The sequence below is a fragment of the Mixia osmundae genome (assembly GCF_000708205.1).
Source record: "Mixia osmundae IAM 14324 unplaced genomic scaffold scaffold_8, whole genome shotgun sequence".
NCBI lineage: Eukaryota > Fungi > Basidiomycota > Mixiomycetes > Mixiales > Mixiaceae > Mixia > Mixia osmundae.
In genome coordinates, this window is record NW_014575556.1 from 682,997 (window position 1) to 706,257 (window position 23,261).

Sequence of the window (23,261 nt, forward strand, 5' to 3'; positions counted from 1 at the left end):
TGATGAGTGCTCCGACGACGCCGAGCAAAGCTAGGTCGGGCGGCTCGGGCTCAGACTCACCTGCTTTTGCGAATGGTGCGAGTCCCACGGTGACCTACAAGCCATATGTGCCTGGACAGAGCAAGCGATCGTCTCTTCCAGCCAGCTCAGGCCAAAGCGTCTTCGGGGCAAGTCTCGGACGCTTCCAAAGTGAGCTGTCTGCTGGTAGTAGCTCACGAACTCTCGGCTCCGCCTATCTGCCCACGTCAAATGCCACCAATGGCGCTTTGACGCCCGTGCAAGCCGGCAAGCGCCCGGAGACAGGACCTGCATTCTTGCGCCCTGCCCAGTTCGAAACTGAACGAAACGAGTCAGTCTCACTAGCGTCCCTCGGTGGAGATGCACAGGCATTCTTCACTTCAGGCGCAAAGCCCAACAAGCCCGATAGCGCCCCGAATGGGCCGCATTCGCGATCACAGTCTGTCGCTGTGCAATCAGCCCGTTCGGTCTCGCCTGCACGCAGCAGTCAGGCAGTCGTACAGGCGCCGATAGCTCGATCTCAGAGCGCTCATCAGATGCTTGCAACATCTTCATTGGATGCACCCTCTAGATCTGGTCAGTCGACGCCGCGGCAAGCGACTCCGCCGGTCGCGCGGTCCGTGAGTCCTCAAAAGTCAGCCAGTGTCTTGCCTGTCGATAGCGCACGGTCTCGTGAGACTGTTCAAGTGCAGCCAGACGAGCGCTCGCATAGACGGACAGTCTACCGAGCTGGATTCCAACCCAATGGCGTCTATCGCAATCGCATGGACGAATTGCTCTCGAGTCGTAACGCCAAAGGCGAAGGACGTAAGCTCGAAGAATCGCGCATCGTTCGGCGGCTCGACAAGCTCATCGAGCTCCATACTGCTCCCGTGATTCCGAGCGAGCCTGGCGCACCGTCAATGCCACGGAATGGCCTATCGTTTCGTTCGCTTACAGATCTACAAAATCTGCGACGCAAAACGGCTGGTCAAGTCTGGGACGATGTCCTGAGAGGCGTACGAGGCAGCAAAGACGAGATCAAAAGTGCAGAGCAGAAGATTGTCAAATGGCAGGATGACGCCTCTGTACAGAGATGCCCCATCTGTCTGGCGTCCTTCTCGCTGACAACCCGAAAGCATCACTGCCGTACTTGCGGACGAGTGATCTGTTTCCTGCCGCCCACCACACCATCATCCCTTCTGCCTCCCGGCACGCCAGCTCCGCTCATCACTCGCTCACGCCGCTGTTCGACATTCATCACATTCGAAATACAACCAGCACTCATCCAGAAAGGCCAGCGCATCATCGAGACCGAAGTGGATATCACCGGCTCGATCGTAGGAACTCGGCCGGGCGAAAAGCTCCACGGCGCGCCTATAGTCAGAATTTGTCAGGATTGTCTGTCGACTGCAATGCGTCAACAGACCATGAGCCTGACTACGCGCGCACCCACATATTTGCGCCTATACGAAGTCCTGCTGCAGCTTCAGAACGAGATAGATAGCTCACTTCCTGAGCTGCAAGAGATGATCATGGGCTTGCAGCGAGATTCAGCTCATCTTACGTTGGGTAGTACTGCCAATGCGACGCCGGTAGCACAGAGGGACGCCCTGGCTGCACGGAAGAGTATCATGTCCAATCTAGCGTCGTACGACTCGATTGCACGACGCATCAAGGATTTGCCACTTGCAGATGGTGGTCAGCCAGGTGGCAGCCAAGACAGGATACAGCGGGCCATCTCTTCACGAGCTCAGCTCTTCCTACACGATAAGATGGCTCTCCTCAAGGGCCTCAACATGCAGGATCTCGAAGGACCGCGTCGCAAGCCAAGACGTGGCAACACTAAAGCAGACTCCGATAATCAACAGACGAGCCAGCAACATTCGGCTCGGACGACCGATGCCGAAGTGGGCGACCGCAAAGCGGTCCTGCTCGAGTATGTCCTGCCTCACTCTTCAGAGCCTGGAATGACCCTCGCATGCAGACAAGCGCAACTCGTGGAGACTATGCTCGCCGACGCCAATGCCAGGCGACAGCTCGAAGACGCAGCGGCCCTCAAGACTAGTCTGAACGAACTGCATGTCTCCTGTCTAGTCGTGCAAATGAGAGCTGACGACGAAAAGCGAGCAGGCGAGCAGAGATCAAGTTCTTGTCATGATGGCGTATGCATCTGTTGCTACAACGTCACGCGCGAAGCGGACATACAAGCTGCGTTGCGCCTTTTGAGCAGACTCTCTTACTTCATCGAGACAAGCTTGACTTCGAAGTTGAGCCATGCGTTGGCAGGAATGCCGTCTGTACCGGAGCGACCATACGCCAGCGCAGGTGGAACAGAGAGCTTACGTTCGCCGCCGAGTTGCATGCCGGCGATACCCTCATCCCATCCTTTGATGACTTGACCCTTGCCAAGCTTGAATTCGAATGTCTTGCCTGATACATTCTTGTCAAAGACCTTGCCATTGGCCAAGCGACCGATGTAACGCATCCCGATCTTTTTGCCCTTTACGGCCTTCGGGCCTTGTCCAACTTTAGTATCCTCAATGATCAAGCCAGAAGGAAGTTTGATCTTTGTAGGCTCTGCCTTGGTAGGTACTTTGGCCTCTGCCTTTGGCGCGTCCTCCTTTTCTTGCACTGCCTTGGTCGTTGCCTTCAAAGCTTTAGCATCCGCAGCAGCAGTCTGTGTCTTGGTCTCTTTGTCCTTGTCTAGCAGAGCTTGCGCGGCCGCTTCCTTCTCGCGCCTGGCCTGCTTCTTGCGCGCATTCTTGCTCAGCTTAGCGCTGGCTGTGCTTGCGTCTGCGTCCTCTTCTGCGGCAGTAGGCGTGGTGATGATAGTCTCTGTCACGGCCACGGCCACGGGCTTCTTGGGGCTGCTCCTGTGAGTCTGTCTGAGCGCCAATCTGATCGTCACGCGAGAAACACTGACTTCTTGGCGGCAGCGGCTTGTTCGGCGGCAAGGGCGGCTACATCATCTTCACTGACTTCTTCAAATCTGCTGCTCGCGTTCAAATGCAAATGAGCCAGATGTGGTTGATGTGCGTGGCAAGCTTACCTGTCTTCATCCATCTCGTCTTCTTCTTCCGAGTCGCCTTCGAGCGCGAGGCCCTCCTCGTCGTCGTAGACGCCCATCTCATCGCTGTCGATCTCTTCATCCGAGTCGATGTCAGAGTCATACAGGCCCTCAGAGTCCTCGTCCGAGTCATAAGGTGGACGGTCATAGTCATAAGGGTCGATTTGACGGATGTAGTGACCAAGCAATGTGATTGCGTTGTCGCCAGCGACTGAGAAGATGTAAGGCGAGCCAGCGGGCAGGATCAAGTTGAGATTGACTTGCTCGTTCTGCATCATTGCATCAGCAGGGACAATGCATCCATTTGAGTGCTTGTGCGCACCGTGTCTGTCTTCAGGCTGCAAAGAACAGTCTCTTGCAAGCGTTCGTCGAGCTCACGCATGTAGTCGGCTTCTTCCTCATCTTCTTCATCAATGTCTGCATCTTCATCCGACTCCTCCTCTTCGCTGTCCTCGTCCTCTTCTTCATCGTCATCTTGCACCTTTGAGCCTTTGCCGTTGGCAGTCTTGCCATTAGCGCGCTTGGCTCTGATAGCAGCCTTGACGGTAGCCTCTGCACTTCGAAGTGCGTCATCGTCTGCAGCCTCCTGTTCGGCTTCTTCTGCTGCAGCCTCGAGGATGTCCATCTCGTCGCTGTCGAGCTCCTCGTCGTCAGACTCATCGGAGTCGCCAATGTCATCCTCCTCAGCCGGCATATCGAGATAACGCATCGTCAGCACCGAGCGTGAGGGAGCACCGGACTCGGACTGTGGCAGCAGGATAGCTGTCGTTATTTGAATGTCGCAAGGAGGCTCGAGGACAAAGCTTTCTTCAGGCGTGAAGGTCTGCGACCAGACTCCCTGAACGACGTGCGACATATTGTGCGAGGCGCTGGATTGCTTCTTGAGATTCCAGAGGGCTACGTCGACGTTGACTTGCCAAAAGTTCGCAAGGTCAAAGACGCTCTTTTGCACGCAAAATTTCTCGCGACGATCATTCTACAGCCGAGCGCGGCACGTGTGGCGACATACATGCACGTATTCTTATAACATCATGGAGTTCAAAACTCATTCAAAGCATCATAGACTCGTTCAGGTGCTCATCGAGGTGCAGATCGAGTGCCTGAATTCAAGCGTCAGCGTGCCTACGTCAGCGAAAAGAGCCCACTGACCTGTTCATCAGCGAAACGCTGTCCGCATACCTGACCGCCCGGTGGGATCATTTCGCAGATGTAAGGCGACTGGACATGCTCGTCTAGATAGCCGGGCGTATCGCCGTTGTGCCTGTCTGCAGATCTCGCGACTGCAGACTGCGCTATGACAGGCGACAGCGTCGCAACGTCTCGAGGCAATCGAGGTTCGTCAGGCTGGCGGATGAGCAGGCCAGGCCTGGGTGGCTCTGCATCGCTATCAGTCTCGTCGTCGTCGTCATCGTCGTCAGTCTGTAGCATGATGCGTCTGCGCTTCGCTATCGCTAGAGAAGGCATTTGCACGGGATCGCTGTGTAGATCAGAGACTAGCGAATTACGGTTGTTATCTCTGAGCCGGGCGATTTCCTTCTTGTACTGCCGATGGACATGGGCCAGTGTGTCCTCGAGGAATTTGTTTTGACCCTTGACCTCGTCAAGCTCGTCCCGTAGCTGGTCGGCCCGCCCTGCCTCGATGCTGACATGCATAGCGATACCGGCGGACATTGTGCGTTCTAATCGTTCCGCTTTGGCTCTCCAAGCATCCATAGCAGGCCGCATCTCTTCCGCGGCCTGTGAAGCAGCTTGATAGATACCTCGAAACTCTTCAGTCTCCTTGTCGGCGCGCTTCTTGGCTTTGTTGGCTTTGTCCAGGGACGTCCGGGTCTCTTCTAAGGTCTGTTTGAGCTTGCTGATCTCTTCGAGCAAGGGCGCCGTGTCGACAGAGCTTCCGACTTGCTGCTTGAGCTCCCCGTTCTCTTTCTGTAGCGCGTCACGCTCCTGCATCGCAGCCTCGAGCGATCGAGTCAAAGCTTGTATGGTCTTCATGTGAGTCATTGCGTTCTGGTCTGATGACTCAGCTAACAATGGCGGGGGTGATGGCGCGGGCTGCGACGGTGATGGCAGCATGGCCGGGTGAGACGCAATGGGCGAGCCATGGGTCGGCATGGGGGACAAGACTCTTGGCTGTAGTCCTGCGATGGTTGCGGGCACCGTGGGCGCAGGTACTGGCCGCGCTACAAGCCGACGCGGCTCGAACCCGCTCAATCCGACCGCACCATCCGACGTTCGCCGTTGTGCCTGCGAATCGACACTCACATGAGCATTTCACACCCCGCAAGCTTGTAATCTACCTGATTACTCGGATCTGGTGTGCGATCTCTGGTGCTCTGTGAGGGAAATTGCTCAATAGGCGAGCTTGCCGGCGGTTGATCGCGCTCATAGGATCTGAATGTCTCCACATACGGCACCGGTACGGCTTTGAGCACGCGCGGCCGATGATCACCGGTCGGCTTCTGAGTGTGAGCATCAATCATGACGACATCATCGTCTTGATTCGCATCCGCTGGCGATGCGGGTCTCGTGGCTCTATCTCGTAGAGCTGTTGCCGGAGGTGCCTCATTGTCTGACACCGCTCTAAAAAATGGAGTATGACCGTTGTCGCTGCTTCTGCCAGCATGTGGGCGTGCATCATCAAGAGGTGAGTGTCCCAGACGCGCTCTCCCAGCCATAACGCCGGGATCAATTCTTGCCGGCACCAGGGGAGGCAGTGGACGCTGATGAGGGCCGCCGAGGACTGCATTCACGGGTCGAAGCCGATAAGCTTCTTCTGCGCTCGTCTGAGCTGGGTTTGACGTGCTTGGCTCGTTGCTCGTGGACTTTTTGGGTATTTTTGGCATGTAGAGTATGGACGAAGGCTCCGTAGCGCTCGGCTTGCGTACAAACGGCCGTCTGGCGCCGCTAGACGACATGCTTGCGCACCTATCGCACAAGGGGCCCTCGCTGTGACTGAGCGCTTTCGCTATGGAGCCTACAGATTTCTCCATATCTTGAATTTTGGGTTGAATCGCATCGTCAGCGCGCGATTGCGACTGCGACTCCGCCATTCGCATCGGTCCTAGCATCAGCAGGACCTTGCTCAGGAGACTACAGACAGGTGGGCCATCCTAGACCGACTCTTGGCACGTGTGCTGACGGTCAGTGCTCAGATATATTCGCCAGATTTCGGTTCCATCCGCCCGCGTGACCGATAAGGCAAGTCACTATCTACCCCGCTCACGAGGCCACGGAACTGACCCCGAAGGAGCTCAGAACTCGCAGGGGAGGTATAATATCGATAGACAGACAAGATGAGACAGTCTAGGGTGGCCATTGCGGCCGCAGCAGTGGGTGCATCGCTTGCTTGGGCCCGACCCTCGCCCTCGATCCTGAGCGATCTGCTCGACTCGGCTTCTAGCGCATCAGCTTCGATGCAAGGCGTAGCACTTGCGCCTCTCTATACACCCACAAACCCTTCGGGCGAGTTCGCCTCGTCCCAAGTCAACAACCATGGCTCGCCAAAGGACAACATCATTCCGGATAGCTACCTCATCGTCCTCAAAGACGACCTGACAGATCACCAGATCGAGGCGCACCATCTCGCTGTCGAGCAAGCCCACGCCGAAGATGTTCAATTCAGGATGAACGAATACACTGCCCAGCGCCAATCTCGTCAGGCTCGGGGCCCAAGACGTCACACCCCTACTGACTTCTCAGCCTCAGTCAGTGAACTCATGGAAGAGGTAGAATCCATCCTCGAATCCATCACTGGCCCAAGCGAGATCCAAGAGGAGTCCTTCTTTGACTTTGAAGGTCTCAAGCACAAGATCAAGATGCCCGGCTTCAACGCCTACTCGGGACACTTCTCAGAGCGCGTCCTTGACGCCATCCGAGCTTCGCCTCTCGTCGCCTTTGTCGAAAAGGACATCACTGTTCAGGCTCTGGACATGCCTCAAGATCCGTCAGTCGGAATTACTGATATCGAAAAGGGCGCTCCCTGGGTCAGTGCAATCGATGCAAATCTGGCACTGTGCTGAATAGACACGCCAGGGTCTCGCTCGTATCTCACACCGCAAGCCACTCAGCCTCGGCACTTTCAACAAGTACGAATACGCTCATGATGGCGGCGAGGGTGTTGACGTCTACGTCATTGACACGTAAGACACTCTAGCCGTGCACACGGCCCAGACTGACGCTTTTGTACTGACAGTGGCGTCAATATCAACCACGAAGAGCTCGAGGGGCGTGCAAAGTGGGGCAAGACTGTCCCTCTGAACGATGTCGACCAAGACGCAAATGGTCACGGCTCTCACTGCGCTGGAACAATCGCCTCTCGCAAGTATGGCGTCGCTAAGAAGGCCAACATCATCGCAGTCAAGGTGCTCGGCTCGAACGGTTCTGGTACAATGTCCGATGTCGTCGCTGGCGTCGCATGGGCAGCCACATCCGCCGTCGAGAAGATGAAGTCTGCTGCTGCATCCAACGGAACCCACAAGGGTAGCGTTGCCAACATGTCGCTCGGTGGCGGCAAGGCCACTTCGCTCGATATTGCCGTCAACCGTGCTGTCAAGGCTGGCCTGCACTTCGCAGTCGCTGCTGGCAACGATAATGCTGATGCTTGCCGATACTCGCCCGCTGCAGCAGAGGATGCCATCACCGTCGGAGCTTCCACTCTCGGTGACGATCGTGCCTACTTCTCCAACCACGGCTCTTGCGTCGATATCTTTGCTCCCGGTCTCAATATCCTCTCCATCTGGAACAGCGGCAATACGTCGACCAACGTGATCAGCGGCACCTCGATGGCTTCGCCTCACATTGCTGGCCTGGCTGCCTACTTCCTCAGTCTGTACCCGACCACTTTCTCACCTACGGCCGAAGACTTTGCCGCTGCTGGTGTTCCTATGCCCGCAGAAGCAAAGGCCTTCCATGAGGCTGCAGAGACGATCGAGCTGTTCTCGTTCGGTACCTGGCAGCGATCGAGCCAGGTCATCATGGATCGTCTTCGCTCATACGCAGGTCGCAAAGCTACCGCTACGGTCGCCAAGCCGCTTGATCCCAAGGTGCTCAAGAAGAGCATGGAACGTCTCGCCACCAAGGGCGCTCTTGCCGCTCTGCCCGCCAACACGATCAACTTGTTGGCCTTCAACAACCAGACTGGCTACTGAACGCCAGTAGACGCCGCTCGCAGCACTTTTTTTCGCATCCATCGACGTGTACGCAAGATCCCGATCCTTCTGACCTTTCCCTCCAAGACCTGTAGCTCATAGACCCAATCACTCAATCCAGGTTGTCGTTAGCGCGTAGAGCGCACAATTGCAGAGTTTTGTCACAACATCACACACACAAAGTATACTGAGCTACCTTCTAGGCTAGGACTGGGTGTAATTGAGCAATGCGCATGGCGATGTCCTCAGTCTGCCTGCGCGTCAGTTTGTGCTCTCGACGCAGCTTATGACTCACCATCTGGTTGGCTTGACGGATCCTCATGTCCCATTGTACCGTTGCAGGCGCGTGCACTTGATCTTCTTGACGATCGGTCGCTGCTGCTGCGATGCCGACGTTGGAAACAGCAGCCTCGACTTCTTTCGGCTTGACTTCGAATTCGATCAGTCCGCTGACCTGATTGATCGTCGCACTCAGTCTACCTTGCTGCACCATCGTTCTGGCCAACACTTCGGCAGCAGAAGGGGTGAGTGATAGCAGTAGCCCCAGACCAGTACATGTGATGTTGAGGTAGAGCTTGGATGCGCTCAGTAGGTTATGTTCCATGATGGCTCGGTCGAGAACGTTCATGGGCGCCCGTCGAGCTGTAGATGGCGCTGCCCGATCCTCATCGGTCTCCGGTATGACGACAGACGACGGCGGTAGCTTGGCTAACTGGTGAGGCTTGAGTGAAGCCGCGAATGCTGTCACTTCTGACTCTGGGATCATCTGATCGAGGAACATCTTGGACAGAACCGCATAGAAAGGCGTCTGCGCAGAACGCTCATCCCTGAAGAGCGATGACAATGCACGGGAGCGAATCGGTCCAGCGGGTGCAAGGATGGCGCATGTGATGGCTTGTTGTCTGACGAGCAGCGTCAGCAACGCGCTGCGCGGTGAGGAGCAAGCTTGCTTACAGAAAGATCAAACGCTCCTCTTCGTCAATTTCGACGGCAAAGCTGAGATTATGATACTTTGTCGTCGCTTCGTTGAACTTGCGTTGCGAGTCGAGGATGCGCGCTTGACACAGCCGATAAGAGACTGCGTGGCAGCTCAGCAATTGACGCGATCGCAGCGTCGCAGACTTACGCTGCGTGGCAATGTCGGTAGAGGTGTGAATGATGAGTGAGGCCCGATTGAACGGACCTTCTGCTGATACAGAGTCGTCGTCCTCGAGGAACAAGCGAACAGCGCGCATGTAGAGCTGCAGCTTGTACTCGTCCGTGGCTCTGCGCGCCCCACGTCAGCGGCATGGTTGGAGTCTGAGGTGCAATCTCACCTCTTGCCTGTGTCAACAGAGATCGACAGCAGTGCCTTGGCGGCGCTCGACCAGTCCTCTTCCTCCTCGAGCACTCGAGCCAGCTTCTCCCTCAAGCCAGCCAATTGATCTTCATATCCGACTTGACGCGCAGACAGACTGTCCAACGTAGCTTCGACGATCGTACGGCGTTGAGAGGCATCTTTGACGCCGTCGAGCCAGAGCAGGACTTCGTCGAGTAGCTGACGAGAGGCGACAGGTCCAACGCTGTCGTCTAAGCTTGAATGTACGAGTCCTTGGATCTGAGCTGTCGCATTGCTTGCGGGATCGATGGAGCGCAATGCTTCGATGAGTGCCTGTCCTCGCTTGCCCTGAGGCAGCTTGCCGATCTCTGAGAGACCCGCCGCCATCGATGACCGCCTGAGCTTGAGAGCAGGCTACGTTTGTCGCGTGGCAGCAAAGAGCAGAGCTGCTCGCCCTCGCAGCGACTGCCTGTCCACTGGCACGCACGGAGCTCACAGCCGTTCGGTCGATCGCCTGGGGTCCACGTTGGGCTTCGCACCGCCGCTTGCAGGGTGACATAAGCCAAAGGCAACGCTACGACGGCGCAATCAAGCAGCACCGTTGGGGGCCCGTCAGATAGCCTCATAGACAGGACCGCTGCTCCTGCTCTCTCGTCATACAGCTCAAGAGAGACGCAGTCGAGTGGGCGTACAAAGTCGAGCGACAGTCGTGCCACTCTCGCTCGCTCAAGCGCCAGTCGCAGCTCGCCGCGCAAATCAGAGGCAAGCGATTCTAGCGGCGATAGCGCTCGGTCTGCTTCTTCTGGCTCGGACGGCGAAGACGAAAGAGAGCAAGACGGCTCAAAAGTTGACTTGAGAGACGTTTACGGCTCTCAGTTCTTTCATCCTCCTGCACCTGTCGCGTCAGGTCGACTCACTCCTCTTGCTACCAATCTGCAGAGAGGCTCGCCTTTCCAAGCTGACCTCTTCGATCACGATCCCGTGACAGCTAGTCCAGACGACAACGCAAGCTCTGCGGGACAGTCTGCGTCGACCGCCTCAACGCCGACACTTCAGAGCACAGAATTTGAGCCACAACCTCGCAAGCTCAACACAAAGCTGTCGAAAGAGCCACTCGCTCCTGTGAAGGCGACTGCCAACATGTCTACAAAGTCTACTCCGACGGCGTCTCCTACGGGTCCCGCTGATGGTGCATCCAATTATCTCGAGTCCCAAGGCCACAAGCCAAAAGGGGTCTCTGCTACCACAACGAGCGGTCCCGGCAGACCGCCTCTTCAGCCGAAAGGCGGCAAGCCATTCTCCGCACGACACTACAACCATCCGCAGATGAAGCCTTTTCCTGCGCCAGGTCTCAAATTACGTCATTCTCACCGCGCACATGCCAGCACAGCTTCGACCGATGGCGAACAAGACCCGAGATCGACCACACTCGAGGGCGACACGAGCATAGAAGAGTTCAGACTCAAGGAAGATGAAAAGAAGAAGAAGCACTGGAAGCGATGGGGTCCTTATCTCTCTGAACGTCAATGGGTAAGTGAAGATCGTACTTCAGCTGCCGATGCTGATCTCGGTCTTTTACCAATAGGCCACAGTACGCGAGGACTATTCTGCCAATGGCGATGCATGGTCGCATTTTCCTCACGATCACGCACGCTCACGAGCTTATCGATGGGGCGAAGACGGCATTGCCGGTTTGTCCGACAACCATCAGCGCCTCTGCTTCTCCCTCGCACTCTGGAACGGCAAGGACGAGATCCTCAAGGAGCGCATGTTCGGTGTCACGGGTCATCAAGGCAATCACGGCGAAGATGTCAAGGAAATCTACTATTATCTTGACTCCACGCCCACTCATTCGTACATGAAGTTCCTCTACAAGTACCCTCAGGCGGCGTATCCATATCGCCAGCTCGTCGAAGAGTCCCAAAATAGGTCTCGCGAAGTCAACGAGTTCGAGATCACTGACACTGACGTCTTTGACGATGATCGATACTGGGATGTCTACGTCGAGTACGCCAAAGACGAAGACAACGTCGACGGCTACTCCATCAGAATCACAGCATACAATCGGGGTCCCGATCCCGCCGACCTACATATCATCCCGCAGCTCTTCTTCCGCAACACGTGGTCATGGCCCAAAGAGCGCCCAACAGGCAAAAAGATGCCTTCACTTCGTCAGCTTTCAGACACTTGCATCCAAGCAGATCACGAGACACTCGGCCGCTTCTATCTCCATTGCAATTCTTCGCCTTCGCCTGCAGCCGCTCCACTTTCAAAGAAAGACGGTCCTGCAGAGGTCGAAGGCGTCGTCATGCCAGAACTGCTCTTCACGGACAACGACACAAACTTCAAGCGTCTTTACAACGGCAATAACGTCGTGCCTTATGTCAAGGACGCTTTCCACGATCACATTGTGCCCGGTCACCGACCAGCGCTGCCAAAGCGCGAAAAAGCGAAGAAACCCGAACAGGACTCCGAATCAGCCGATGGCGATAGCACACCCAATGTTACCGATGAGGAAATTGAAGACGACCGTATCTTCGTCAATCCTGAGAAAGTAGGCACAAAGGCCGGCGTGCATTACACCTTCAAAGCTGTGCCTCCTAACGGCGGATGCGCTGTTGTCCGTGTCAAGCTCACCAACGAAACTGCCGAAGACGACCAAGCTGCAAACGACGAAGAAAAGTTTGATGCCGTCATCGAAGAACGTCGTCTAGATTCCGACGAGTTCTACTCCCGCTTCGATTCAGGCGGACTGAGCGATGATCTGAAGAACATCATGCGACAGGCTCTTGGCGGCATGCTATGGACGAAGCAATTCTACTACTTTGTGCAGAAGGAATGGATCGAAGGCGATCCTGGTCAGCCGCCACCTCCGCCAGAGCGCAAATACGTTCGCAACAGGGTGAGGCCTGCTTTTCATTGCGCACGTGGGGACTACTGACTTGCACGAGCAGGATTGGAAGCACTTGTACATCGACAACATTCTGTCGATGCCTGATAAGTGGGAGTATCCTTTCTTCGCCGCGTGGGACACAGCCTTTCACTGCATTCCCCTCGCCATGGTCGATCCCGCATATGCCAAAAATCAGCTCGATCTCATGACGCGAGAGTGGTATATGAAGCCCGATGGTGCCCTGCCTGCTTACGAATGGAATTACGGCGACGTCAATCCGCCGGTCCATGCCTGGGCAACGTTCCGTGTTTTCAAAATCGAGCGCAAGATGCACGGACGAGAGGACATCAACTTCCTTGAGCGAGTGTTTCAGAAGCTACTCATCAACTTTACGTGGTGGGTCAATCGCAAAGATGCGGGAGGCAACAATGTCTTCGAAGGCGGATTCCTTGGTCTAGACAACATTGGCTTGTTCAATCGCTCCGAGCCGCTGCCGACCGGAGGTACGCTGCGCCAAGCCGATGGTACAGCGTGGATGGGCTTCTACGCTCTGAACATGCTCAATATGGCGCTCGAGCTGGCGAAGCACAACAAGAACTACGAAGACATTGCTTCCAAGTTTTTCGAGCATTTTTTGTTCATTGCCGATGCTATGACTTTCAAAGGCGCCGAAGAAGCTGACGAGACGCTTTGGAATGAGGAAGACGGATTCTACTATGACTGCATCAATTGGGGACCTGGCAAATCACGTCAGCTCCCTGTGCGATCACTTGTCGGCCTTATCCCTCTGTATGCAACTTTGACGCTCGAGCCCAGCACAATCAAGCGGTTCCCTGGTTTCAGCAAACGTCTCAACTGGTTCCTCGAGAATCGTACATCGATGGCTCATCGTAATATCGCAAACATGAAAGGTTGGCAATATGTCTTTATACCTCGATCCGTAATGACGCCTCCTGTCTTCGACAGCCAAGGGCAAGGGCGATCGCCGCTTGCTGGCTTTCGCGAGCGAGGAGCGCATGAAGCGAATCCTGCAGCGCATGCTTGACGAGCAAGAGTTCCTCTCGCCGTATGGCATTCGATCGTCAGTCATTCGACCCGTCTCATCAGCTTTGCTGATCTCCTTGCAGGCTTTCACTCGCTCACAAGGACAACCCTTACTCGATGGAAGTCAATGGCGAGCGCTTCTCCGTCGAGTATTGGCCGGGAGATTCGAAGTCGGGCATGTTTGGTGGCAACAGCAATTGGCGTGGACCGATCTGGCTGGCGGTCAACTTCCTCCTCATCGAATCCTTGCAACGCTTCCATCAATACTATGGCAACAAAGTCAAGATCGAATGCCCGACAGGCTCAGGCGACGAGATGACACTGGCCAACGTAGCAGAAGAACTACAGCATCGTCTTGCTCACTTGTTTGCCCGTGATCGTGATGGTAACCGGGCATGCAACGGAGGCTCAGATAAGCTCAATCGTGATCCACACTTCCGCGATCATGTTCCCTTCCACGAGTTCTTCAACGGCAGCTCGGGATCGGGCCTTGGTGCAAGTCATCAGACAGGATGGACGGGTCTCATCGCGTACTTGATCTGGCAGAGCGGAGCTTCTGCAAGACTACCTCGCACGCCGCGCACGCCACGATCGACTGCAGCGTTCTACTTTGACGAGTCAGTACCAGGAACAGACACAGAATTCGGCACACCCGGTGGAAGCGAATTCGGCGACTCTACAGATGGCTTTGACGTCCAATCGACGGGAGAGCTGTCTCCAGATGAGCTATAGACACAAAAGATGCAATTTGCCCATGTGGATCGTGTGTGACGCGCTCGGTCAGAATGACGTGACAAGTCGCGTGTGTAACGCGTCGCGCGTCGTACTGGAGGTGCTCACAACTTGGCACTCTAGCTCGCATATACGGGACCAAGATGACGCTGCATCGCTCCGCATTGCGACTGCAGCTGTCCAATCGCGCGACACTCGACTCTGCTAGCGCGGGCAGCGCGCAGCTCAACGGAGCAGACGCACGAACGCCCAGCGCTAGTCCTGAAGAGAACAAACGAGGCTATTTCGACATCATGCCACGATTAGACACTAGCTCGCTGGCGAGCACAGCTTGTGAGGAAGTCAAGACACCGCTGCCCCGCACACCCAACACTCTCTTTGGAGTGCTTCATGGCCATGCTGGCTTGCAAAACAACAACGATGACGGGGTTACCGAACCCTCGGCACTGAGCACGACTTACCTCACCGCCGGCGATCTCAACGGAGCAACATCTGGTATGATCACGCCGACTTATGGCCTTGCACCGCACACACCTCTGCCCTACGCACTCAAGGACGGCTACCATACCCCGACCGTTGATGTATTCGGCTCTTCGACCGCCATGACACCCAACTTTGCCTTTGGCAGGGCTGCTCTCAGTCGGACTGGCTCGCGACCTTCGATGGGTCTCAGACGCACTTCCTCCATGTTCAGCGCTGGCATGAATATCTCTGATGACGAGGAAGAAGAGGCCGACGCGCTCCTGCAAGCGCGACTGGCGCGCCGTCGCCGCTCACTGCATGCTCGGACGGGCTCGACATCCTCTACGGCATCCAGCATGAGCGGCTTCGACGATCTCGCACCTCACGCTATGCTTGAGAGCGAAGAAAGTGAGGAAAGCCTAGAGGACAAGGAGATGCAGACCGAATGGACGCCTTACGAGCGAGATATTCTCGCATCCGTATGTAGCCTTGATGGTCTCATCACGATCAGAGCTGATGGCGATGACAGACATATGATGCGTACATCGACAAGATTGCACGCAGTGGAACACCCTTCACAGGCGTGCCACCCAGCCAGACACTCCATGCTATCGCCCGTCACCTTCTCACCCGGCACGCTGAGCCGATCGTCGAGAGCGGCCAGGCTCGACAGAAATGGCGACACTCTCTTTTTGTCACGAAGGCGCGCGTGCTAGCGTTTGCCAAAGCGCGCAAAGCTTTCGAAGACTCACAGCTTGCGCCTGCGCACGAAGCAGGCAATGGCGCTACACCCCGCGCTGCCCAGGACACGACAGACGTACAGATGCAGCCCGAAGCAGATGCTGCTCTGGCAACGCTCGCCAAGACCGGCGGAGTGGCTGTAGGACACAGACGAAGGCTCTCGTCTCAACGCTCGATGGACTTCCTGCCCTATCAGAAAGATACCAATGCGCTCTCCAAGTGAGTCGAGTCTGTCTGAGCTAGCATTCTGCTGATGTGCTGTACAGACTGTCGAGTCGTCTGCAGCCCCAAGAGGAGGCCAGCGCGCTCGACAATGCGCATATCTCTCTCATGCGTAGTTTCTCGAGCTCCGCCGTCGCGCCCGCCCTGACGACTGCCGTCGAGCCGACGCCAAGCTTGCTCAAGCCTAGCGGAGCATCGACTTTCACTTTCGGGACCGGTGCGACGGTCTCAGCTGTGCCCCTTGGTCTCGAACAGATCGCAAGCATCGTAACGGATGACGCGGACACCAAGAGCAAAGTCACTCCGCCCCGACCGCTCCAGCGCTCTCGCTCCTCGTACGGACAGACGTCAACGCTGCCTTCCCAAAGAGGTCACAACAAGAAGCCTAGCTTGTCTTCGTCCATCAAGATTCTGTCGAGAGCAGACAAAGCCTTGGCCGAAGAGAGCGCGTCGACTTATCTGCCCACGCCGCCCGAATCTGCTCGGAAGCACAGCAAGCTCACTTACTTAGACGCGACGAAGAACCGACCTGCCCTCTTCTTGTCGCCTGCTGATCCGATCATGCCGCAGTTCGGTCGACCTGTCATGTCAAACGATGCAGACGCAGCAGAGGCAAAGAGGCAATGGCGAGCCAACGCGCTCATCGACTCGCCCAATTCTGACACGAACGAGTCAAGCCCAGGCGGCCGTACAGATGGATCTGACGAAGCGGACGAGCCATCAGGCAATCGCGCAACGAAGCGCAAGGCTTCCATCACGCCTCTGACGCCTCAGTTCCTCGAACCTAGCTCGTTCCGCGCGGGCGCAAACCCGACCGAAGGCGGACTGAGAAGTCCGTTCACCGCTGAGTTTGCATGATGCTGTACCTCTCCACACACAGGCTAAGTCAAGCACGACACTCTGTATCGCTCGCAAATGCACTTCTGTCCTTGCACGAACAAGCGCGTCACTGTCTCTGTTGTATCAGCGACTCAAGCCATAGTCTGCCTCGGTGGACCTCACAAGAAGCAGTCCCATGCCACATGCCGCTGTCATGACTCTTCCTCCTCCTCCTCCGCTTGGCCGCCTTTCCCCTTCTGTTCTATCGCGGTCTGATGTTGTCTGTTGGCGATGAGTTGCTTCTTCTTATGAGCGATCATCGCCTCCACTCGTTCGTTCGCTCCGTGTAGGTAGAATCCCAGTCCTCCGAAGACGCCCATTGCGGCTGCGTGACCTCCCAGTCCTGACGCTCAGACAGCACGTGAGCCCGGCTGTCGAGCTGACGTGATGAAGGACCTGCCGTCAAAGACGTTGCGCTTCTGGATGCCAAGCTGCCACATTCGGCAAGCTAGACCGAAGCCGGCCCAGCCTAGTGTAGACATCAGCACGCTCATCTCGCTACCGTCGTCTTCCTCGCCGAGGCTGCCGGCTGCCGCTCCTCTCAACAAAATCGCGACTCTCTCGAGCGCTCTCTGCGACGACGAGACAAAGCAGAGTCGAGACAAAGTCGCGGACTGGTCGGGCAGTTCCTTGCTCGCGGCTCGGCCCGCCAAGATGGCGTTGCCCGGCTCATCAGGGCTCCAGACGAGTGCAAGCATCCTGATGACACCGCCGCTGACGTCCTCTCAGGTCGATGAAGGTGAAGGTGCCAATGCCGGTTTGCGACAAGAGTCGGATGACTCCTTTCAACCTGGCTCGCAGTACAGCCCGGACTCCTCACAGGACGATGAAGAAGAGGACGATTCATTCGAGACCGAGCTGAGCGATGGACGGTCAGACTTGACACTCGCGAGCGCACGCTGGTCGGCGCACGAAGCAGCAGGCAGTCCGATGCTGCATCGACAGCTCAGCCCGATCCCCCATCCGGATACAGAGGCCTCATTCCCAGCCGAAGAATTCGAACAGCACTTCGTCAGTGCCTTACGAACACAGCTAGCAACGCTCGACACGACACCGATAGATCTCGACGCGCCTGATGCCGCTCTCGAAGTGCCCGGGGAGCCAGACCTGCCACCCGTTCCTCAAGAAGATGTACCTCGTCTGAGATACGAGGCTGCCGTCAAGCTGCGTACGACGTGGGATGACATTGCTGCAAAGTACAGCCGACCGGAGTACGGTGAAGATCAAGACGATATCATCGATATCGAGACGGGCGATATCATCAAAGACCGCGGCCGTCTGCGTGCCTTATCTGAGGACCAGAACGATGACGCTAAGCCGGATTATTGGTCCTCACGAGCAACGACAAGCGCAGCATGGACGAGACGAGCCAGGGAGACCCGAAGGAAGAGGCGCAAGCTCGGCCGGCCGACGAAGCGCAATGCTGCTTCTGAGGAAGACGAGGTGGATGCCAGCTTGAGCGAAGAGGATGAGTCGTCTGGTCTCTCGGGCGACAGCATCACGAAAGGTCGTAGGAGAGCGGAGCGTCGCAAGGCGAGAAAGCGGGTATGGAAGAGAGGTCCCTACCATACCTCGCACAAGTACCGCTGGCAGCCCGGTCAGAGCGGCGGATCGAAACAGCTCGTCGAATCTGTCTCTACCAAGCCGACAGAACGCCTGCCTGCTAGTCGGACACCGTCACCGTTCCTAGATGCGCGATATTGGCTGCCCACAATGAGGCCGAGCGCGCCGCCGTACATGCTCGAGCCTAAGCTCGATCCCCTCGAGCTCCTGCTGAAGGCAAAGTCGGAAACGCCTGCGCCTGTGATGAAAGCGATCAAAACAGAGACTGTCAAGACTGCCCCTGTTCCGGCAAAGCCGGTGCCGCAGCTCCCGTCGGTCGTTCAAGACGCTCTCAAGCTACTTCACAGACAGAACGCACCTCTGCCTAGCTTACCAGACGCGTTTAGATCTCACTTCAGCAAGATTGGGTGAGTGACACGTCGAACATTTCGAGACAGCTGCTGATCGGGAACGACAACAGCAAGGTGACTCAGTGATGGCCATGGATACCATGTTCCCTTTCGAAGCGGATGCCGCAGTATCTACACGTTGTTGTATCAGCAAAGCATTTCCGCATATCAACCCAGCGCGCGCGTACGGGCATGCTTTCGAGCCAGGTTTGTCGAGATTGATGTACACCTGAGGGTGCCCGAGCGCGCCTCGTCCTATGTGATCCTCATCAGCATGGAACACTGTCTGGCAGTACGAGGCGCACCGCCATCGCAAGATGCTATCCTCGTGTTGACCAATCGAATGGGCTCCTTAGCGATCAGTTCGATTGCTGCTACGGGCTGAGGCTGGAAGTCCATCGATGTCTGCTCGAATCTCGGTCCTCTCATCGCATTCGCTCTGCGCCACAGCCTACTTCGGCGCAGCTCGCTGAGGACACGGTGAGAGCTTACTTTGGATTTTGGGTTTTAGACCATACACCGATGCGATTGGGCGCCTGACCCATAGGCAGATTGTGCGGTGGTTGTGGCATCCTGACGAGATCTATCATGAGAGTGCGCAAGACGAGCAGAGGGACCGAGACTGACGCTACTTGACCTGGCAAGGGTCCACCGGATACTGCCTTTGACTCATTGGTCTCGACGGGCGCAGACTCGTGCGCATTGATCGGAACGAGCCGTGCTGCATGTCTCACTTGTCCATGTGTCCTTCGCAGCAACACGATGGGCCTTGTCGTGCGTAGCATCCTGCTGTACTGACGGCCCTGCTCGCCGTCGCGCCTGCAGGCCCAGACGGCGAAACGGTGGAGACGATCTGCGGGGACAGAGACCCTTGCGCCCTTGCTTGCAAAGTGCGATGAGCTCATAGCGCACAAGCTCCGCGGGAATTCCACTATCTCTACAGACACTCGCTCAGCTTCTGTTGATCGCCTCGACATGTCTGAGCACAGCGTCAGTGGACTTCCGAAGACCTACAAGGCCGCCCAGGTCAAGTCCAAAGGAGCCAAATTCGAGCTTATCGATGTCGAGCTCAACTTGCCCGAACGTGGTCAGGTGCTCGTCAAAGTGCTCGCGTGTGGCGTCTGTCACTCGGACATGACGACCAAGTTTGAGGCCATTCCTGGCATTCTCCCTCGAGTGCCCGGTCACGAGATCATCGGCGACATCGTTGCGATTCACGAGAGCGAGGATCATTGGAAGCTCAATGACCGAGTAGGATCTGGCTGGTTCGGAGGCAGCGATGGTTCTTGCAAGCAATGTCGTCAGGGGAGCCCCATCAATTGCCCCAAGCTGGCCATCAACGGCGTCACTCGCGATGGAGGATATGCTCAGTATGTCACCCTCCGACGTGAAGCCGTCGTCAGTGTGCCAAAGGAGATGGACCCTGCCGAGGCTGCTCCTTTAACTTGTGCTGGCATCACTACCTACAACAGCATGCGCAAGTAAGTCTGCTTGCTTTGGTAGCAAGGCCGTGCTTGACAGTGGGGCAGCATGGGCGCACGACCTGGAGATCTTGTCGCCATTCAGGGCATCGGCGGCCTCGGCTCGCTCGCAATTGGCTTTGCTCGTGCGATGGGCTTCAGTACTGTAGCACTCTCATCGAGCTCGGCCAAGAAAGATCTAGCTACCAAGCTTGGCGCTCATCACTATCTCGACTCGAGCGCAGAATCTCAAGCAGATGCGCTGCAGAAGCTCGGCGGCGCAAAGCTCATCGTCTGCACCGCGCCTTCCCAGGAAGTCATCAACACGCTCCTGCCTGCTCTCCAGCCTGGCGGTACTTTGCTCCTGCTCGCTATCTTGCCCAGCGTCACCTTGCCCGCTCAGCAGATGGTGGCAAAACGGTTGACAGTACGCGGCTGGCCGTCTGGCTCGCCGCCAGACTGCGAAGATTGCATCAACTTTGCACAAGTCGAAGGCGTCAAGCCTATGATCGAAAGATACAGTCTCGATGACGTCGAGGCAGCCTTTGAGCGCATGTCATCCAACAAAGCTCGCTTCCGCGCCGTTCTCATTCCCGATCACAAGTGAAGCCATGCACATGTAATCTCTGCCTCAATGCACACTCAAAGCGTCCGATATAGCGCGACTGTGAGTACAAACATGCATACACAAGCATGAGTGCCAAGACAGATCCAGCTGTGCAAAGGGGATGCGAGGGTCGTGAGATATAGCTTTCGTCAGGTCGGTCTTGGGTGCTCAGGATTGATCACCGCAGACAGCGAGATTCTGGAATGTGCCTGCTTTGCCAGAATAGGCGCTCTTGCCTTGCATCCACCAGTTGAGCAGTTGCTGCGCGGGCAAGTCAGTCAGAGGGCCGTATGGGAACACGGCGCGAAGTAACCAACCTGCAAGTAGTCGAGATTGTTCTGGCAGACGCAGCAACCTGTGCTCGCTGCTGCTGTGGCTGACGTGTAAGTCATGCCTGGCGTCCAGCCATTGTATTGTCCTGTCCGCTAATGAGCTCAATCTTGAGTGCATCAATGCGGTGCTCACCAATCGTGACGAGAACGCTGCCGCCGTTTGATGCGAGCGTAGTGGCAAAGTAAGCTGCTGCAGTCTTGACGTTGAAATCAGGATCGTTGCAATTGCCTATCGCGTTGCACAGTCAGCACGAACTTGAAGGCAATCCAGCCGCGACTGACCATTGGGCGCGCCTCCGCATTTGTCCGACGTGATCTGCATGAGACCGAACGCGCCTCCACTATCGCCAACGACAGAGGGATTGCAGCTCGACTCCTGCATGGCGAAAGAAGCGAGCAAGATAGGCGGAATATTGTTGAGTGCGCCGTACTTTTCAAAGATGGAAAAGTAGTCCTTGCAATCGCTGAACGTGCTGCCTGCAGACTCGAGGGAGGTGTAGACGAGCTCGTCCATCGTCACTTTGGCGGGTGCCCAGCCTGAGGACGGGTTCGATTTTGAGATGCCATTGGTGAGGAAAGCTTCGGATCCGTTCGGGCCGGCATCGACGGTGGACTGAGCCGTCGCGCCTGTCAGCTTGGAGACATGTCCTGATGAGGCAGTCCCGCTCGTCGTCGAGGTCGTCGTGTTACTCGTGCCCGCAGACGAAGAGGTCGAGTTTGACTTTGACTTTGACTTGGACTTGCTGACTGCTTTGGAGTTGGCCGTCGTGAGACTGTCGACCACGCTGCCTTTTGCAGCCGCCTTCTTGCTCTTGGTCTTCTTCTTCATGACCTTTTGCTTGTGGTGCTTTGCATGCCTGTGATGGCTATGTTTGTGCTTGTGATGGTGTGACTTGTGCGTCGAGACTTCCATCTCGCATTCCTGCGCGTTGACAGAGACCGGCGCGACGATGGCAAGTGCGACGGCGACAAGAATGGCAAGACGCTTGAAGGTGGTAGTGTGTGCGAACATCGTTGCTCGTGATGACTTTGTCCGACAAAGGCGTGAAAAGGTGTGAGCGCGTTAGCTGAATGTGATGATTATGAAAGAGGGTGCGAGTCTGAGTCCAGCTCAAGTGTGGTGGTATACGATTGCGCTTGTTCGAATCAGTCTGCCCTAGTTCTCTGCGTGGACTCGACCTGCGAGCAAATGTCTTTCGGCGAACAGAAGGTCATCAAATATCGAAGGCCATCAAAAACGCGTCGCGTGTCGCGTCCAAGGTCATGTCACTGGCGACCCGTCGTTGATTTTAATATTTGCAATGAGCTATAATTCTATGAGTTTGTGCGAGATGGATCAGGATTACTCTGATTTTTGACGCTTTCCTGGCCTTTGCGACCCCATGATGCTGCAGATGGAACACGTTAGAGCAGTGCGAGCATGACAACAGCAGCCTCACTGTTTCTCGGTGACTTCGCAAGCGTCTTCACCCAATAGCTCGGACTTGTTTTTCATGCCCGACCATTTGGGCAGGCCATCGGCCAGATCCATCGTCCTCTGGCTGTAGAAGATATGGCAAGATGGGTGAAACGATGCCGGCAGCTTGCCGTCTTTAAACTTGAAAGTGCCAGGATAAGCAATCATCGTCGACCGGCCCTCATCGAACATGGGCGAGCGACAGTTCTGCTCCCGAATTAATGGCGGTTGTATACATGCAGTGATGAACGCACTGTGCAAGCGACTTTGCAGGGGACATAATGGATTGATTTCTTCTTTTCAGTCGAGAAAAAGTCGAGGCTCTCGCCTTCGTTCTTGCTCAATCGAACAGCAGCTTTGGGGAAGATGACGGCGTGCTGGAACGGTGCGCCGTGCAGGCCTGTAGATTTATTAGATCAGATCTTTGAATGCACAAAGAGCGTACGCTGGCAGTCATGACAATGGCAGCTGCGGCAGCTTTGTTAGCTCAGTATCGCTTGAGACGGTCTCAGCGTACCATTTCGACGACAGCGGATCCTGTGAAAACTCGAAGCCGACGTTGCCGCACCAGCAAGAGCTGCGACCAAGATGAGCCAAAATCGGCGGAAAATCTATCATTCCCGCACGAAGTGTATTTCACCTTGAACTTATCGCCCGTAGACTCCCACTTGTACGGAGGCTTGGACATAAAGTCTGTCTCAGAGTCCCCTCCATCCTTGCTTGGAATGTCCGGACTTCCTTCCCATCCGGTTCCGATGTCCGTGAGCGCATTCTCGCCGTCTGGGAGATCTTTGTCCTTGCTTTTGTCTAGTGCATCCTGGACCTTGGTCGCATGCTCTTTAGTCCTTGGCACCTTCTGACCAGCCATGATGATCCACTGCAGTACTTACAGAGTGATGACGGTTGGCCGATGGGCGAAAACTTGACATCAAAGACAATTCGATCACGA

At 56.0% G+C, this 23,261-nt stretch overlaps 11 protein-coding genes across 11 annotated transcripts; 6 read left to right on the top strand and 5 right to left on the bottom strand.

The window, feature by feature from the left end:
• Positions 1-2: 2 nt before the first annotated feature.
• L969DRAFT_51661 (uncharacterized protein) lies at positions 3-2,226 on the top strand (the record flags this gene model as incomplete). Its single annotated transcript, XM_014711225.1, has 3 exons — positions 3-1,936; positions 1,985-2,081; positions 2,131-2,226. 3 exons carry the CDS (start codon positions 3-5, stop codon positions 2,224-2,226), a joined length of 2,127 nt encoding a protein of 708 aa, XP_014566711.1.
• A 10-nt stretch (positions 2,227-2,236) lies between these two features.
• On the bottom strand, positions 2,237-5,742 carry L969DRAFT_95982 (uncharacterized protein; the record flags this gene model as incomplete). Its single annotated transcript, XM_014711226.1, has 7 exons — positions 2,237-2,873; positions 2,924-2,992; positions 3,050-3,336; positions 3,390-4,008; positions 4,133-4,167; positions 4,217-5,311; positions 5,365-5,742. 7 exons carry the CDS (start codon positions 5,740-5,742, stop codon positions 2,237-2,239), a joined length of 3,120 nt encoding a protein of 1,039 aa, XP_014566712.1.
• A 347-nt stretch (positions 5,743-6,089) lies between these two features.
• On the top strand, positions 6,090-8,316 carry L969DRAFT_104740 (uncharacterized protein; the record flags this gene model as incomplete). Its single annotated transcript, XM_014711227.1, has 6 exons — positions 6,090-6,167; positions 6,220-6,265; positions 6,323-7,050; positions 7,100-7,206; positions 7,260-8,183; positions 8,238-8,316. Exons 3-6 carry the CDS (start codon positions 6,361-6,363, stop codon positions 8,314-8,316), a joined length of 1,800 nt encoding a protein of 599 aa, XP_014566713.1. The 5' UTR covers positions 6,090-6,167; positions 6,220-6,265; positions 6,323-6,360.
• A 97-nt stretch (positions 8,317-8,413) lies between these two features.
• L969DRAFT_52072 (uncharacterized protein) lies at positions 8,414-9,711 on the bottom strand (the record flags this gene model as incomplete). The annotated part of the gene is made up of 6 exons (XM_014711228.1): positions 8,414-8,464; positions 8,510-9,116; positions 9,169-9,292; positions 9,341-9,480; positions 9,531-9,639; positions 9,678-9,711. 6 exons carry the CDS (start codon positions 9,709-9,711, stop codon positions 8,414-8,416), a joined length of 1,065 nt encoding a protein of 354 aa, XP_014566714.1.
• Positions 9,712-9,839: 128 nt separating this feature from the next.
• On the top strand, positions 9,840-14,228 carry L969DRAFT_77507 (uncharacterized protein; the record flags this gene model as incomplete). Its single annotated transcript, XM_014711229.1, has 6 exons — positions 9,840-9,861; positions 10,095-11,062; positions 11,118-12,434; positions 12,487-13,336; positions 13,392-13,506; positions 13,553-14,228. The coding sequence occupies 6 exons, from the start codon at positions 9,840-9,842 to the stop codon at positions 14,199-14,201; spliced, it is 3,921 nt and encodes a 1,306-aa protein (XP_014566715.1). The 3' UTR covers positions 14,202-14,228.
• Positions 14,229-14,306: 78 nt separating this feature from the next.
• On the top strand, positions 14,307-16,484 carry L969DRAFT_104743 (uncharacterized protein; the record flags this gene model as incomplete). The annotated part of the gene is made up of 3 exons (XM_014711230.1): positions 14,307-15,142; positions 15,193-15,623; positions 15,671-16,484. Exons 1-3 carry the CDS (start codon positions 14,345-14,347, stop codon positions 16,482-16,484), a joined length of 2,043 nt encoding a protein of 680 aa, XP_014566716.1. The 5' UTR covers positions 14,307-14,344.
• A 23-nt stretch (positions 16,485-16,507) lies between these two features.
• L969DRAFT_95987 (uncharacterized protein) lies at positions 16,508-16,999 on the bottom strand (the record flags this gene model as incomplete). The annotated part of the gene is made up of 4 exons (XM_014711231.1): positions 16,508-16,575; positions 16,629-16,707; positions 16,775-16,848; positions 16,906-16,999. 4 exons carry the CDS (start codon positions 16,997-16,999, stop codon positions 16,508-16,510), a joined length of 315 nt encoding a protein of 104 aa, XP_014566717.1.
• Positions 17,000-17,083: 84 nt separating this feature from the next.
• Positions 17,084-18,646, top strand: L969DRAFT_89401 (uncharacterized protein). Its single transcript, XM_014711232.1, has 2 exons — positions 17,084-18,475; positions 18,529-18,646. Exons 1-2 carry the CDS (start codon positions 17,160-17,162, stop codon positions 18,542-18,544), a joined length of 1,332 nt encoding a protein of 443 aa, XP_014566718.1. The 5' UTR covers positions 17,084-17,159; the 3' UTR covers positions 18,545-18,646.
• On the bottom strand, positions 18,538-19,362 carry L969DRAFT_95989 (uncharacterized protein; the record flags this gene model as incomplete). The annotated part of the gene is made up of 5 exons (XM_014711233.1): positions 18,538-18,589; positions 18,646-18,712; positions 18,763-18,896; positions 18,950-19,030; positions 19,085-19,362. 5 exons carry the CDS (start codon positions 19,360-19,362, stop codon positions 18,538-18,540), a joined length of 612 nt encoding a protein of 203 aa, XP_014566719.1.
• A 70-nt stretch (positions 19,363-19,432) lies between these two features.
• Positions 19,433-20,667, top strand: L969DRAFT_104747 (uncharacterized protein; the record flags this gene model as incomplete). The annotated part of the gene is made up of 3 exons (XM_014711234.1): positions 19,433-19,938; positions 19,987-20,520; positions 20,610-20,667. The coding sequence occupies 3 exons, from the start codon at positions 19,433-19,435 to the stop codon at positions 20,665-20,667; spliced, it is 1,098 nt and encodes a 365-aa protein (XP_014566720.1).
• Positions 20,668-20,692: 25 nt separating this feature from the next.
• On the bottom strand, positions 20,693-23,180 carry L969DRAFT_51501 (glycoside hydrolase family 23 protein; the record flags this gene model as incomplete). Its single annotated transcript, XM_014711235.1, has 11 exons — positions 20,693-20,785; positions 20,842-20,942; positions 20,990-21,085; positions 21,139-21,841; positions 21,885-22,035; positions 22,203-22,244; positions 22,296-22,519; positions 22,567-22,712; positions 22,758-22,780; positions 22,830-22,889; positions 22,939-23,180. The coding sequence occupies 11 exons, from the start codon at positions 23,178-23,180 to the stop codon at positions 20,693-20,695; spliced, it is 1,881 nt and encodes a 626-aa protein (XP_014566721.1).
• Between the last annotated feature and the right edge of the window lie 81 nt (positions 23,181-23,261).